Source organism: Mytilus edulis, chromosome 4, assembly GCF_963676685.1.
Source record: "Mytilus edulis chromosome 4, xbMytEdul2.2, whole genome shotgun sequence".
Lineage (NCBI taxonomy): Eukaryota > Metazoa > Mollusca > Bivalvia > Mytilida > Mytilidae > Mytilus > Mytilus edulis.
The window spans coordinates 77930509-77943558 of record NC_092347.1 but is presented as its reverse complement, the minus strand read 5'-3'; the positions used below and the strand labels follow the sequence as shown (position 1 = coordinate 77943558).

The window sequence follows — 13050 nt, the reverse complement described above, 5'->3', positions numbered from 1 at the left end:
GTCCAAAAACTGTATAAGCTCAAATTGTGAAAGTTTCAGTCTGAGTTATAGTGTCATTAATTTCAAAACTGAAATTTAATATTGTTTACATGGTACAATCTAGAATTACCAAGAATAAAATCAATCCTAAAACAGAAGTTAAGTAAAGAGGGGCAATTATTATTTCGTTTAGTTTGAACAGATAGACAGAAAGACAAGCCTAGGTGGTATACAAACCAGTCTATCAGGAGTTATAATACAAATTCATAGTTAATACATTCGTTTTTTAGTTTCTTTGTTAGTTTTTCTGTTCCTTTCTGTACCAGCGAATGATCGGTACCAAATACTCTTTTTCAGCTTCGACCTAAAATAATGATAATAAAAATCTAATGAATATTAAACAATACTACAGTATACTTATTCTCTGATGTATAAAAAATCCCTTAAACCCCACCCGCCCCCTTGTTTCCTCCAGTCAACCATTGCGCAAACAACTTTTTCTTTTTAATTCCTGAAATCTGAAAGGAGAAAAAATTGTCCCCTCCTACAATTTTTTATTTACCCCATCCCCTTTCCAATTTTCTTTTCACTTCCACCCCTTTCCCTTTTAAATAAAAATAAATTCTTCCCCCCAGGATATGGTCATTATCTCAAATCAAATTTCTAACTGAGTTTGTAACTTTTTAAACAAATGTACCCACATTATAATTCATTTAAAGTTAATAATGTGGTCTAATCTATGCACTATACTACATTGTCGGGTATTAAAGGTAACATGTAAAGATAAAGAATAGTGACTTTAACCTCAACTTTAACCATCTATTTATCTGCCACTTGATCAGGTCGTCTCCAGATAAAAACCGGGAAATAAAATACGTCATAAAACAAACTGAAGATCTGTCAAAAATGGCGTTCTCTCAATCAGTAAGAAAAAGTCAAGTACCAGTAAAATGTAATTTGTGTGAAAACGATACAATTGAATGGAAATGTGAGGACTGTGGATTATTATTGTGTACTAACTGTAGTGATACAAAACATTCAAAAATTAAAAATGCTCAAAATCATAAGGTTATTGACATTAAGCAAGTAGGTGCGTATTCTGAAGAAGTGGATTTTACAAACATTAAGTGCAAAGATCACCCTGGACAATTGTGTTGTCTCTTTTGCACTAACTGTGACAGTCTTGTTTGTCCAATATGCATTGTTAAAATTCACAAAAAGCATGACTTAATCGAAATAAGTGAGGGTTTTTACACCAACGCAGAGAGACTAAAGAAGGGACAAAATAAAATTCAGACCAACAGAACAACACTTGCAACAAAGAAGGAACTTTTGGAACAATGTAAGTGTCGTACAAATGAAAAGTGCACGAAGGTTTTACAAAATATTCAAAATCATGGAATAGCTTTAAAGAAAGCAGTTGACAAATACATAGAAGAGCTAAAAAATGAAGTTAGAGAAAACAAAAAATTAATAACGCATCAAATAAAACAGAAGAACTTATTAAGGCATCAGATATCGCCAAGTTTTTTCGTGAAGTTAGAAGAATAGAGAAATCGATAGAGATACTAGTGCCGAAAACCCAGTCATCATACAATTGCATTTCGAAATTTGTTCCAGGGGAGATAAATCAGTCTAATGTTGGAGTGCTACAAAGGGATGACAATCCGGTAAAATTAAGTGTTGCTCTAAATATCATTTCAGAATATCAAACTGAATTTACTGGTGTATCAGATATAAAACCTTGTCCTGACAAGTCAATCTGGATTAATTGTAATAAAGATGAAAAGTTAATCAAAGTAAAACTGGAAGGAAACATTCTGAACACACTGTCTTCTTTCAAAATTGATGCCTATGGCATAGCAGTACTGCCATCTAATGATATTCTCCTATCAACCACAGCGACATCCAGACTTCAACAACTCAGTGTTACCACCGGTAAACTGACAGACACTGTATATGATGTGGCTCCTTTGGTTCCTACTGCCATCCACATTACCAGTGTTAATAAAATAATTGTAGGAGGTAACAATGATGAACTAGGAAGAAAAGCTGTGTTTGTGATGAACAAGAAGGGAGACCATGAGACTGTGTATGAACATGATGAATATAATCAACTTATATTTAAATACCCATGGAGTATAACCTGTACCAGTAATTGTAACATACATGTGGTGGATTGTCATCCAGATAGTGACAGTGGTAGAGTAGTGGTGTTAGGGCAGGGAGGAGATATAATCAATACGTATACAGGACATGCAGATGTCAACAAGGATATACCATTCCAACCAGTCAGGATAGTGACAACACCAAGAGACAAAGTCATTGTAGTGGATTTTAAAACTAATGTGTTTCACATTTTAAACAATACAGGAGAACCATTGACTCAATTTAATACCAAGGATAATTCGATAAATAATCCATTCTCTCTTGCCTTTATATCAACTGGACAATTCTATATAGGATGCACCAATCCTGACAGTAGTACAACAAAGAAAGCAGAGATATATCATGTGACACTATCAGGGTGTTAACATTCAAATTGTAATAAAACTGTTTCTTACGCAATGTATAGTTTTCTTAAGACAATTATCATTGTGTTTTGTATGAATTAATTAATTTAGTAGCACATTTGTTTATATTTTTCTTACCTATCTCGAACAAAATGACAAAAACATGAATGTTAATTTGTTTACAATTATTTTTTGAATCAGTGCATTGTTTAACTATTTTGAAATTTATGAGATTTAAAAAAAAAGGTAAAGGAAAAACTGACAGAAATGAAACATTAAATGCAAAGGTTTTAAAAAACAACCTATATCAGTTTAAATAACAATGAAGGAAAGCAGTACGCTATAAGAATTGTTGGAAAGAATTGTTTTGTTTTAGATTAAAAAAAAATTGATAGCATTAGAAAATGGTTTTAATCATATTCATTTTTGTAAAGGGGATATTTTGTTATTAACGATTTCAATTTGTGTTTTATATATATATACATGTATTTATTTTACTACAAAATTGGTTATCATTTGAAATAAGTGCATGTTTTTCAAGTAATTGTTACCGTAAATTGCTATTGGCAGTAACATCATGCATATGTGATTCGAAAATAAGTCCCATCATACTGTAAATAAACCTTTGACCATTGTAACTCACTGATTTTCTATTTGAAAAAAATAAATAATATCACTTGTGTCGAGGAATACATGCAACTACTTTTATGAATGAGATACACAATAAGTTCTGAGCTTTCCGTATGTGAGATAAATTAGCTAAATAATATGTTCAATTTAAAATATCTTGCTAAGTAAACTGAATTCTATATGTTTATATTTTACATTAAAGAGGCTATTACAAATGATTTTGAATCTTAACTAAAGTATTTTTAATTAATGGTACCAAACACCATGACTATAAATTGATTTGGCTGGTTTAATTTTCATAAAATTTTGACATTGGATATATATCATTTTTACAAACAATAATTTGGAAGGTTTGTATTATCTTAACGACGTTCAGCAGATTTGTTACATAGTTATCTCTCTGTAGTATTATGTATGCATAGGCTGATCCAGGGGTGCCCCTGGGGCCCCTCCTTTCGTGTGAAATTTTTTGTTGATTATATAGGGAATCACTGATTCATGACTGGAGTGGCTTCCCTTACAAAAAGTTCCGATCCGTCGCTGGTATTATAAACAAATTTCTTGTATGTGTTTATGACTTCTTTATTCTATGAAAGACCTACATCAAGGAATTGTCTGTAAATTGTCTACATTTATTTTTGAAAGCTCAGGACATTTAATTTGCATATTTGGGTTCATCTTTATAGAACCTTTTAATCTATTATTACTTTTCTTGACTATTTGTGTTATTTGAAAACTAGTTCAAGTAAATCTTTGAATTTTATATTTTATTTGTTTTAAGAAATTTCACCAATATTTCTTTTAACATTGTTTTGTCATAGTATACAAATAAAAACTTGTACAGCTCATCAAGTTTTAGTTCTAATTATATAGTTATGCAAAACCAAAAGTGCAAGAATACGATATATTTTAAATTTGTTTTTAAAAAAAGAAAAACATTCAAGAAGCATATATTTTGTAGATAAAAATATTTGTCAGAAGTTGTTTTGTTACCAATATAAAAAAAACTTCTGTATTACTAGTAATTTGAATCAAGATAAGAAATTTGAAAAGAGTCAACTAGTGGATAACTGGGGTAAGTCTTTAAACTGGATATCGGTGAACTACATGAAAGTATTAAAATATGTTAATTTAACTGAATATATAATGTACTAACTGAAGTTAAACTTTGATAGCATATTTATTTAATTTTATCATTAGTAATTGATCAACTTTCAGTTCAAGAACTAAATTATAGCAACAAAGTTGGTAATATTTACTTTTTTAGCTGGAACGTTTTGTAAGAGTTACCTCAGATTTTGTCATATTTCAAGACATTAATTGTTTGATAAGATTTGGACATTTTACTTTTTAAATGTTATAAACATTTGGAGTCCACTATTCATGTTCTAAAATTAACACGAATTTCATGATTACCTAGTCTTGCACATAAAATAGACATTTGCCAAAAGAAATGAAGAATAATCATCAAACAGACATTCTTTAGATTTTTAACTACAACCTCAAATTGGAGACAATTCAAATTTCCTTACGTGAGGAATACTTTTTTTTCAATTTTCTGGTTACTTTTTTTCATAATCTCAAATGTTTTGGTATAAATAAATTCATGACCTTACATTTTTTTATAAATTAGATTGTTAATAAATATTCTTATGCTTAGTTTATATTTTTGTGTACACATCAAAAGAATTATATATGTCACAACGCATTTAAAGTTATCTTTCTTTAATTTTGATTAATGAAATGTAGAAATGAATTAAGTTAGTATTTTTTTTTTATTATTTAATACAGTTTTACATCTTGAACATTTTAAACTTTGTAACAAATGAATTTAACAAAAGCGCAAGAAGAGATGGTTTGAAAATGTCAATAATTCAGCAACACAAAGTAAAGTTATGCTCACCATGACCTTCAAAAATGGATATGTACAACCCTATTTTAAGTCTTCATAGCAATGTTTTTAAAATATAAAAAGAGGAAAAATACATGGAACACTCGGAAATATGATTTTTACACAACACAATAAGCAAATCAGTGATGAAATATACTTATCAAATGTACCAGGATCATAATCTAATAAGCCAGACGTGCGTTTCGTCTACATGAGAATCATCAGTGACGCTCATATCAAAACAGTTAAAAAGCCAAACAAGTACAAAGTTGAAGACCATTGAGGACCGAAAATTTCAAAAAGTTGTGTATCAAAAACGGCTAAGGTATTCTACTCCTTGGATAAGAAGTTTTACGTCTTGAACATTTTAAAGTTTTGTAACAACAGAATTTAACAAAAGCGCAAGGTTATTTTGCCCCCCACCCCTGCTCATAAAATTGTAGATTTCCCTTGAGAGGAACTATCATCATAATAACATCTATGAAACAGACTTTGTTCCTTAATTCTAACCTTATTCAATGTTCCATGATATAAGGTCGAGTGAACCGTGTCTGACAAAACAAGTAGACCTATAAATCAAATATGACTTATGCTGTCCACATAGCAGGAATGATTCCTCCTGTAAAATTGAGAATGGAAATGGGGAATCTGTCAAAGAAACAACAACCCGATCAAAGAGCAGAAAACAGCGAAAGGCCATTAATGAGTCTTAAACACAGTGATTAAATCCTGCACCCTGAGGTAGATATCAGCTGTCTCTTAAAACAATGTGTACTAGTTCAGTGAAAATGGATGTCACATATAAGCTAACTAAAACATTCAAGACTAACAAAGGCTAGAGGCTCCTGACTTTGGAAAGGCGTAAAAATGTGGCAGGGTTTAACATGTTTTGTGAAAGCTCAACCCTCCCCTATACCTCTAGCCAATGAAGAATAAACAAACACACAGCAACACGCACAGTAAACTCAGTTCAAAAGAAGTCTGATTCCAATGTCATAATAGGTAACAAAAAAAAACTAAGCAAAATGACTACCGGTATAAAACATATAGTGATAGGTTAATCTAAAGGTTTATTCTGACCCAGAAACAAAGCCTGAGGTTTGTACACTGTAAATTCAGAATTTAAAGGTCAGGGTCAAGGTCAGTTTGATGCCACTGAATACAAAGTTTTGTCAATGTTACTGTTCAATTACAAACACAATCGGACAAGGGTTTACTATCAAAGGTGAAATTCAAGGTCGTGATGATTTGCTATATACACTAACGTGTAGATCTTACTTAGTTGAACATTATTGCTGTTTACAGTTTATCTCTAGCTATGAAAATATTCAAGATAATAACCAAAAAACTGCAAAATTTCTTTAAAATGACCAATTCAGGGGCAGCAATCCAACTAGGGGTTGTCTGAGTAGTTTAAACAAGAGTGCACACACTGAAATGTCTCGCCTTCTTTACTAATCATTGATATTATGTTGATAGTCCTAAATATAAAGCTTTATTTCAACTGTCACATAAACTTAACATAAACCAAGAAACCTAAACATTGACCTTTGAACCATGCAAATGAGGTCAAGGTCAGCTGAACCATGCCAGGCAGGCATGTACAGCTAACAATTCTTCCATACAACACATATAGTTGACCTATTGCTTATAGTTTAAGAAAACAGATCAAAACACAAAAACTTAACATTGAGCAATGAACAGTGAAAATGAGGTCAAGGTCAAATAAAACCTGTACGACTGACATATAGATCATAAAATATATCCATACACCAAATATAGTTGACCTATTGCATATAGTATTAGAAAAAAAGACCAAAACTCAAAAACTTAACTTTGACCTCTGAACCATGAAAATGAGGTCAAGGTCAGATGACACATGCCAGCTAGACATGTACACCTTACAATCATTCCATACAACAAATATAGTAGACCTATTGCATACAGTAAAAGAAAAACAGACCAAAACACAAAAACTTAACTATAACCACTGAACCATGAAAATGAGGTCAAGGTCAGATGACACCTGCCAGTTGGACATGTACACCTTACAGTCCTTCCATACACAGAATATACTTGACCTATTGCTAATAGTATCTGAGATATGGACTTGACCAACAAAACTTAACCTTGTTCACTGATCCATTAAATGAGGTCGAGGTCAAGTGAAAACTGTCTGAAGGGCATGAGGACCTTGCAAGGTACGAACATACAAAATATAGTTATCCAATTACTTATAATAAGAGAGAATTTAATATTACTAAAAAATAATCTTTTTTTCAGGTAGTCACTGAACCATGAAAATGAGGTCAAGGACATTTGACATGTGACTGACGGAAACTTCCTAACAGTAGGCATCTATATACAAAGTATGAAGCATCCACCTCCTAAAATATAAAGCTTCGAAGAACTTATCTAATGCCGCCACCGTCAGATCACTATCCCTGTGTCGAGCTTTTTGCGACAAAAGTCGCAGGCTTGACAAAAATTCAGGGCAGATAGATCTGGACCTGATGAACAATTTTACCTTAGTCAGATTTGATCTTAACACGCTAAATGCTTTGGTATCAGAGATATAGGTCAAATCTACATTTTACACCTATGTACTATTATTAGCCATGGTGGCCATCTTGGATGGGGGGCCAGGTTATCAGACACAATTTTCAAACTAGACACCAAAAGGATGATTGTCGCTAAATTTGGTTAAATTTGGCCCAGTATTTTCAGAGGAGAAGCTTTTAATATAAGTTAACAGACGACAACAGACGCACACCAAGAGATGAGAATACCCCCTTCAAGCGAGGTGAGCTAAAAAGTTTGAAGTTAAATTATTTCGGTCTACAAAGTTTTGGTAAAGTCATTTCTATCTAGTCTCTAAATTGTCTGTCTTCTATTACTGATATATCCACTAGTAACACATGTAAACACTTATAATTTTTACTGACCTTCCAATAAAACATTACCACTTTACCAGTATAATAGTTTAAATTTGCTAAAATCCGACTTCATTAAAATAAAATTTAAATATTTCACAGACAGGTAATCAAAACAAAATTCCAGTTATGTAAAATAAAGTGGCTCAGAACAATTTTTATATCACATCGATATCCCCCCCCCCCCCCCCTTTCCAAAAAAAAGAAGAAAAAAATACCAACCCATAACCCACGTATAATTAGTTACGTTGAATTACATTTTCACTAAGAAATCTGTTTGAAAGAGTCTAGTAACGCTAATTTAAAAAGAGATCAAAGCCTTTTATTGAGGACCAACCGTATTAACTTTTAAATAGTTTGCTAATTACTTTCTATACATACTATCATCAAAATATCATTAGTAAGTACTATAGGAAGTTCTTCTAAATATAGATCAGGTTTACTTGTGATAATTTGTAGAGCAATGACTTTTATAAAATTTCAAAGTTGTTTTTTTTTCTAAATGGAAATAATAAATAGGGGGAGAAAAATCAAAAAACAAATTGTTCCCAATTCAAATTTTCAGTTTATGGCTAATGATATTTGCAGTAAAATAACAAAAAGGTATTCCTTATCTTCTAGCTCCATACTTTCAAGAAAAAAGAATAGACATCACTCTTTGCATGCCTACCTGTAAAACCAGCTGCTGAACAAACAAATTTGATACTTCACTTAGGATGTATAACTGTGTTAACTAGAAATATTTGATTAGGATGTATAACTGTGTTAACTAGAAATATTTGATATCTACATAGAAACCTGGGTGACATTTGTCTGCAGGGAGACATCTGGCGCCAACTTTTTGTTCATGCCATCTTTCTTTGGATCGGTTGATATCCCTTCAACTCTACAGCAAAATTACCGTCTGAGTGATAAAGGGAGTTGAAAAGTGTATTTTCTGTAGATTCATTGATGTCCTAGGTATTGATTTTCCTGGATTTTAGGAAAACTTCTAATTTGTATACAGTAAGAGATATTACAAAATAATATATTGATATCAATGTGGAGAAGTGGTTACAAGATCTTTGAACTGGCGTTTTCTGTCTTATGACTTTTATTGTTTTGTGCTTAACCTTTTATAACTATTAGTTGAATCTATGATTACTTCAATTTTGATGTGTTCAGCTAAAAAAATATTTGGCCAATTTTGTTTCATTTTGTTTCCTGTGGTTTCATTTCTATAAACACAGAAATATAAAGTGTTTTGTATGCTTGTTTTGCAATTAAAAAAAGTGAAAATGTCTATCGTGTTAGAGGTCTGTCTATTATTGATTTGAAGTTCAAACGTATTGTTGATTTTCAAATTTGGTCCCAATGTTAAAAGTTTAGACGTTGTCAAGGCAAATATATTCAACGACAGTATTCAAAATTAACAAACAAGTAAAAATAATGAGAAAAGTTTTAGGAAAATGGATTTATTATAAGTAAAAAACGGTTCATTTATTACAATTTAAAACTATCATAAGAGTGAGGTACAATACTATAAATAACATAAATATACAAGTAACATAATTGATGGCTTCTTAACATACAGTAAGAACAAATGCAAGCACATTGAGAACAGTGAAAAGTGAAATAGTGACAAAAAATTAATGTCAGTCACAGATCTTTTGAAAAGATCCACTTATGTTGTGCCTTATCTGAGCCTTGTTGGCAGGGTGTCAACATTGTCAATATTGTTTATTCTTTTGATTTGGAAAAAAACACCAGTGATACCATTGTTTAACCTTAGAATATGTTAGGTTGACAATCTCTCCAAACTAATGAAAGTATTAAAAACCAAATCTCCTTATGAAGATCATAAACAAGTCCAAGGGTTAATTATATTGGGTATCTCTAAAACCCTGAAAAAAGGCCTATATACAAAGTCAAAATGTTCTTAAACTTAATTTATAATTTATAGATTCTAATCATGTAAAAATTGGCTGTTGTTCCGGTTAAGTATTTCCTATAATATTGAAACAGTTTTTAATTTTATAACACAATCCACCTGATCAAAATATCGATAGTGATTAAAAGTAAGATCTTTTGGGTTTAGCACTAAAAGATTGAAACAATTGATGCTACTTATATTTTGTTTATAGTTGTATCAAAAGCTAACCAACACATGCTCATATGCAATTATGAATATGAATTATGATTAATGCACTAGAAAAAATCTGTAAAGGTAATAAATTTTTGACTTTAAGGTCACTTTTTTGCCTGAACAGGCAGTCCCATTAGTATGTATGATTGCCCATTTCATGATTTGTCAATTAGCAAAATTAACTACTAATATTTTTAAATTCATTCAAGTGAATCATTTTTCTAAAGTGTATGATTGTTACATGTATATGAATGATTAAAACCGAGTTTGATTTTTAAATTTTCATGATGGTTAGGAAGTTCAAACTCTTCCTTAACATGACATTTCTGTACATCTTGAATAAAATAAGGTGTTTGAAATTACAAAAAATTGTCTCCCTTCCACCGTATAAATAAATCTTGATTCTAGTGGGATCACTTAGTGCTATAAGATGTATGATTTCTTTTTAGTGCATAAGTGTTTGTATTTGAATTTCTCCCTCGAAATAATAAAGATACATGAAATAAGATATATTTGTACTTGTTTTCCCGCAGTAATATGTAACCTTTTATGTTAAATACTTGACAAAGCAAAATGATATAGAATCTGCTAATAATCTGCAATGATTTTGTTTTGTTTTGGGCATATAAATTGTATGTTTATCCTATGAAATATGCAATGACAGTATTTCAGGTAGGTGTTCAACAGAATAATCACACAAAAGGTGATATTTATCAATAATAGGAAAATTATTTTAAAGATGGATAACACATCTCCATCCTTGAAAATTCGGAAGTTTAACCAACTAAAAACAATGCTTACACAGCTGCAGACAATATACAAACCAAACAAATATATATAACACAAAAATTCTGACCAAACTGTTTTAAACTGCAGCTGGTTTTTTTATAGATCGAATTTAAAGATGCACATTTTAATTTCAAAACAAAAGAAATGATAACATGACTACATATATATAAAGTTAAAAGAGAGATCTTCAATACATATATTGCAACTGGAAAAAATAAATAGTCTTTGGTAATATGTTTTTGATATAAAAATTCAATAATATAAACAAATACAGGTATGTGTATTGATCATGAAAAAATAGGACAGCTATGAAGACTTTGACTAAAGAATAAGAACATAGAGATATAAAAATAGAATAAATAAATAAATACAAAATGCTGTTATAGAATAATGGAATTTGACTTTTTTTATGCTTTTAAAAACTTCTTGTTACATATCTTGAGCTTACATTAAACATAAGAGTTTATATCATATATCAAAACTTATAAAAAAACATTCCAATTTGAATAAATAAAGAAATCAGTTTCTTTGAACATTCTTTAAATACTTTGGCATAATGGTCTTCAACAAACATAATATCACATTTTTAGAGAACTAACACAGAAAGTGAAATCCCTATGGGATCATTCATTTGCACGGGTACCAATTTTCATGCATTTACGAATGAAGTTTTTGATTGATAGATTAATTTTTGGTTTTCAAAATCTGTATATACCAATCTTTCAACAATTCTTTATACAGGATAATCTATAAGAAAGTTGTTAAAACAAATGCCCTAAGACAGGTTTGCTATGACATAACTAGTTAAAAGGCGAACTAACAATAGTTGAGGTATTATAACCATATCCCCTATACAAGTTGCCCTTCACATTAGAATCTTCTAGCGCCCTTATCATCATCAAAGAAAGTTGATGTTCTTCACTATTCACTCCTAGTGTTAGGTACAAATACTTCAAGCCATGGACATAGGCAGAGGTCAAGCTAACTTCACGGTCTGCTTCTGCAAGTGTTATTTTCTTTGATGAATTAGCTTGTGCTTCCTCTAATATTTCATTTGCTGAAAAAAAATCCATCATTAATGAACATAATTAAATTAAATATTCATTATGATTAAACACTTAAGTCTACACACATTTCCTTATTTACAAATCAATATACATAATAGATATAGGAAGATGTGGTGTAAGTGCCAATGAGACATCTCTCCATCCAAATAACAATTTAAATAAGTAAACCATTATAGGTCAATGTACAGCCTTCAACATGGAGCCTTAGCTCACACCGAATCAAAATTACTAGTGTAAAACCATCAAAAGGGAAAACCAACGGTCTAATCTATATAAAAAAACGAGAAATGAGAAATTACATAAACAGACGACAACTACTGTACATCAGATTCCTGACTTACAACAGGTGCAAATATTTGCAGCGGGATTAAACGTTTTAAAGGTACCAAACCTTCCTTTTTCTGAAACAATAGCATAACATCACAACATAGAAAAACACACGATAAAATATCAATTGGCAGGCTTAACTCAATCAAAAAACATAAATTAATACACTATGAATAAATAAATTTGATCTGCAAATCTGAATGCAAATGCACAGTTATAAGGATGATAAAAGGTGGAAATATTTTATCCATTAATATTATTCACTCTTGATTTTGGTTGGTTTACTTTGCTCAATCTTTAGTTTTTTGTATAGTGTTTTGTTGACTATTATCTTTTTGGCCATTGTTGTGTTTGTTTCTTTGACTTTTTGGTTTTAATTTTGCCTTTGTATCTTTCCACTTTTAGTGAAATAGAGAGGAACAAAATTTATAGCAAAAGAGGAAACAATGAAAAGACTAAATACAGGCAATAACCAGATGCTCCGCAGGGCGCAGCTTTATACGACCGCATAGGTTGAACCCTGAACGGTTGGGGCAAGTATGGACACAACATTCAAGCTGGATTAATTCAGCTCTAAATTTGGATTGTGATTAAATAGTTGACACAGCATAGGTTTTGGACACAGAATGAATGTGGTCAAATGAACTTAAAATAATGTTTTTGTCTTTGAGCAATCACTATGCTGTTGAATATTAATCCTCTCAAAAAAATGTTTGAAGAAATTTTCTTTTTATTTATGAAATCTGAAATAAGAAAAATTAAACCCCCCCACCATTTTTTTTTCACATCCCCCTTT

General features: G+C 30.9%; 1 protein-coding gene across 7 annotated transcripts in view; it reads right to left on the bottom strand.

Moving 5' to 3' along the window:
- Positions 1-261: 261 nt before the first annotated feature.
- The window catches only part of LOC139520589 (uncharacterized), a 67108-nt gene continuing 54319 nt past the window's right edge, over positions 262-13050 (bottom strand). For 4 of the 7 annotated variants that reach the window (XM_071313385.1, XM_071313387.1, XM_071313386.1 and 1 more), the window contains one exon: positions 9385-11917. In XM_071313385.1, the coding sequence (XP_071169486.1) occupies positions 11661-11917 (257 nt within the window). In that variant the 3' untranslated portion in view covers positions 9385-11660. Of the gene's footprint in view, positions 344-9384; positions 11918-13050 lie in introns of those variants that run through there. The other 3 variants (XM_071313390.1, XM_071313391.1, XM_071313392.1) reach the window with 1 other exon arrangement.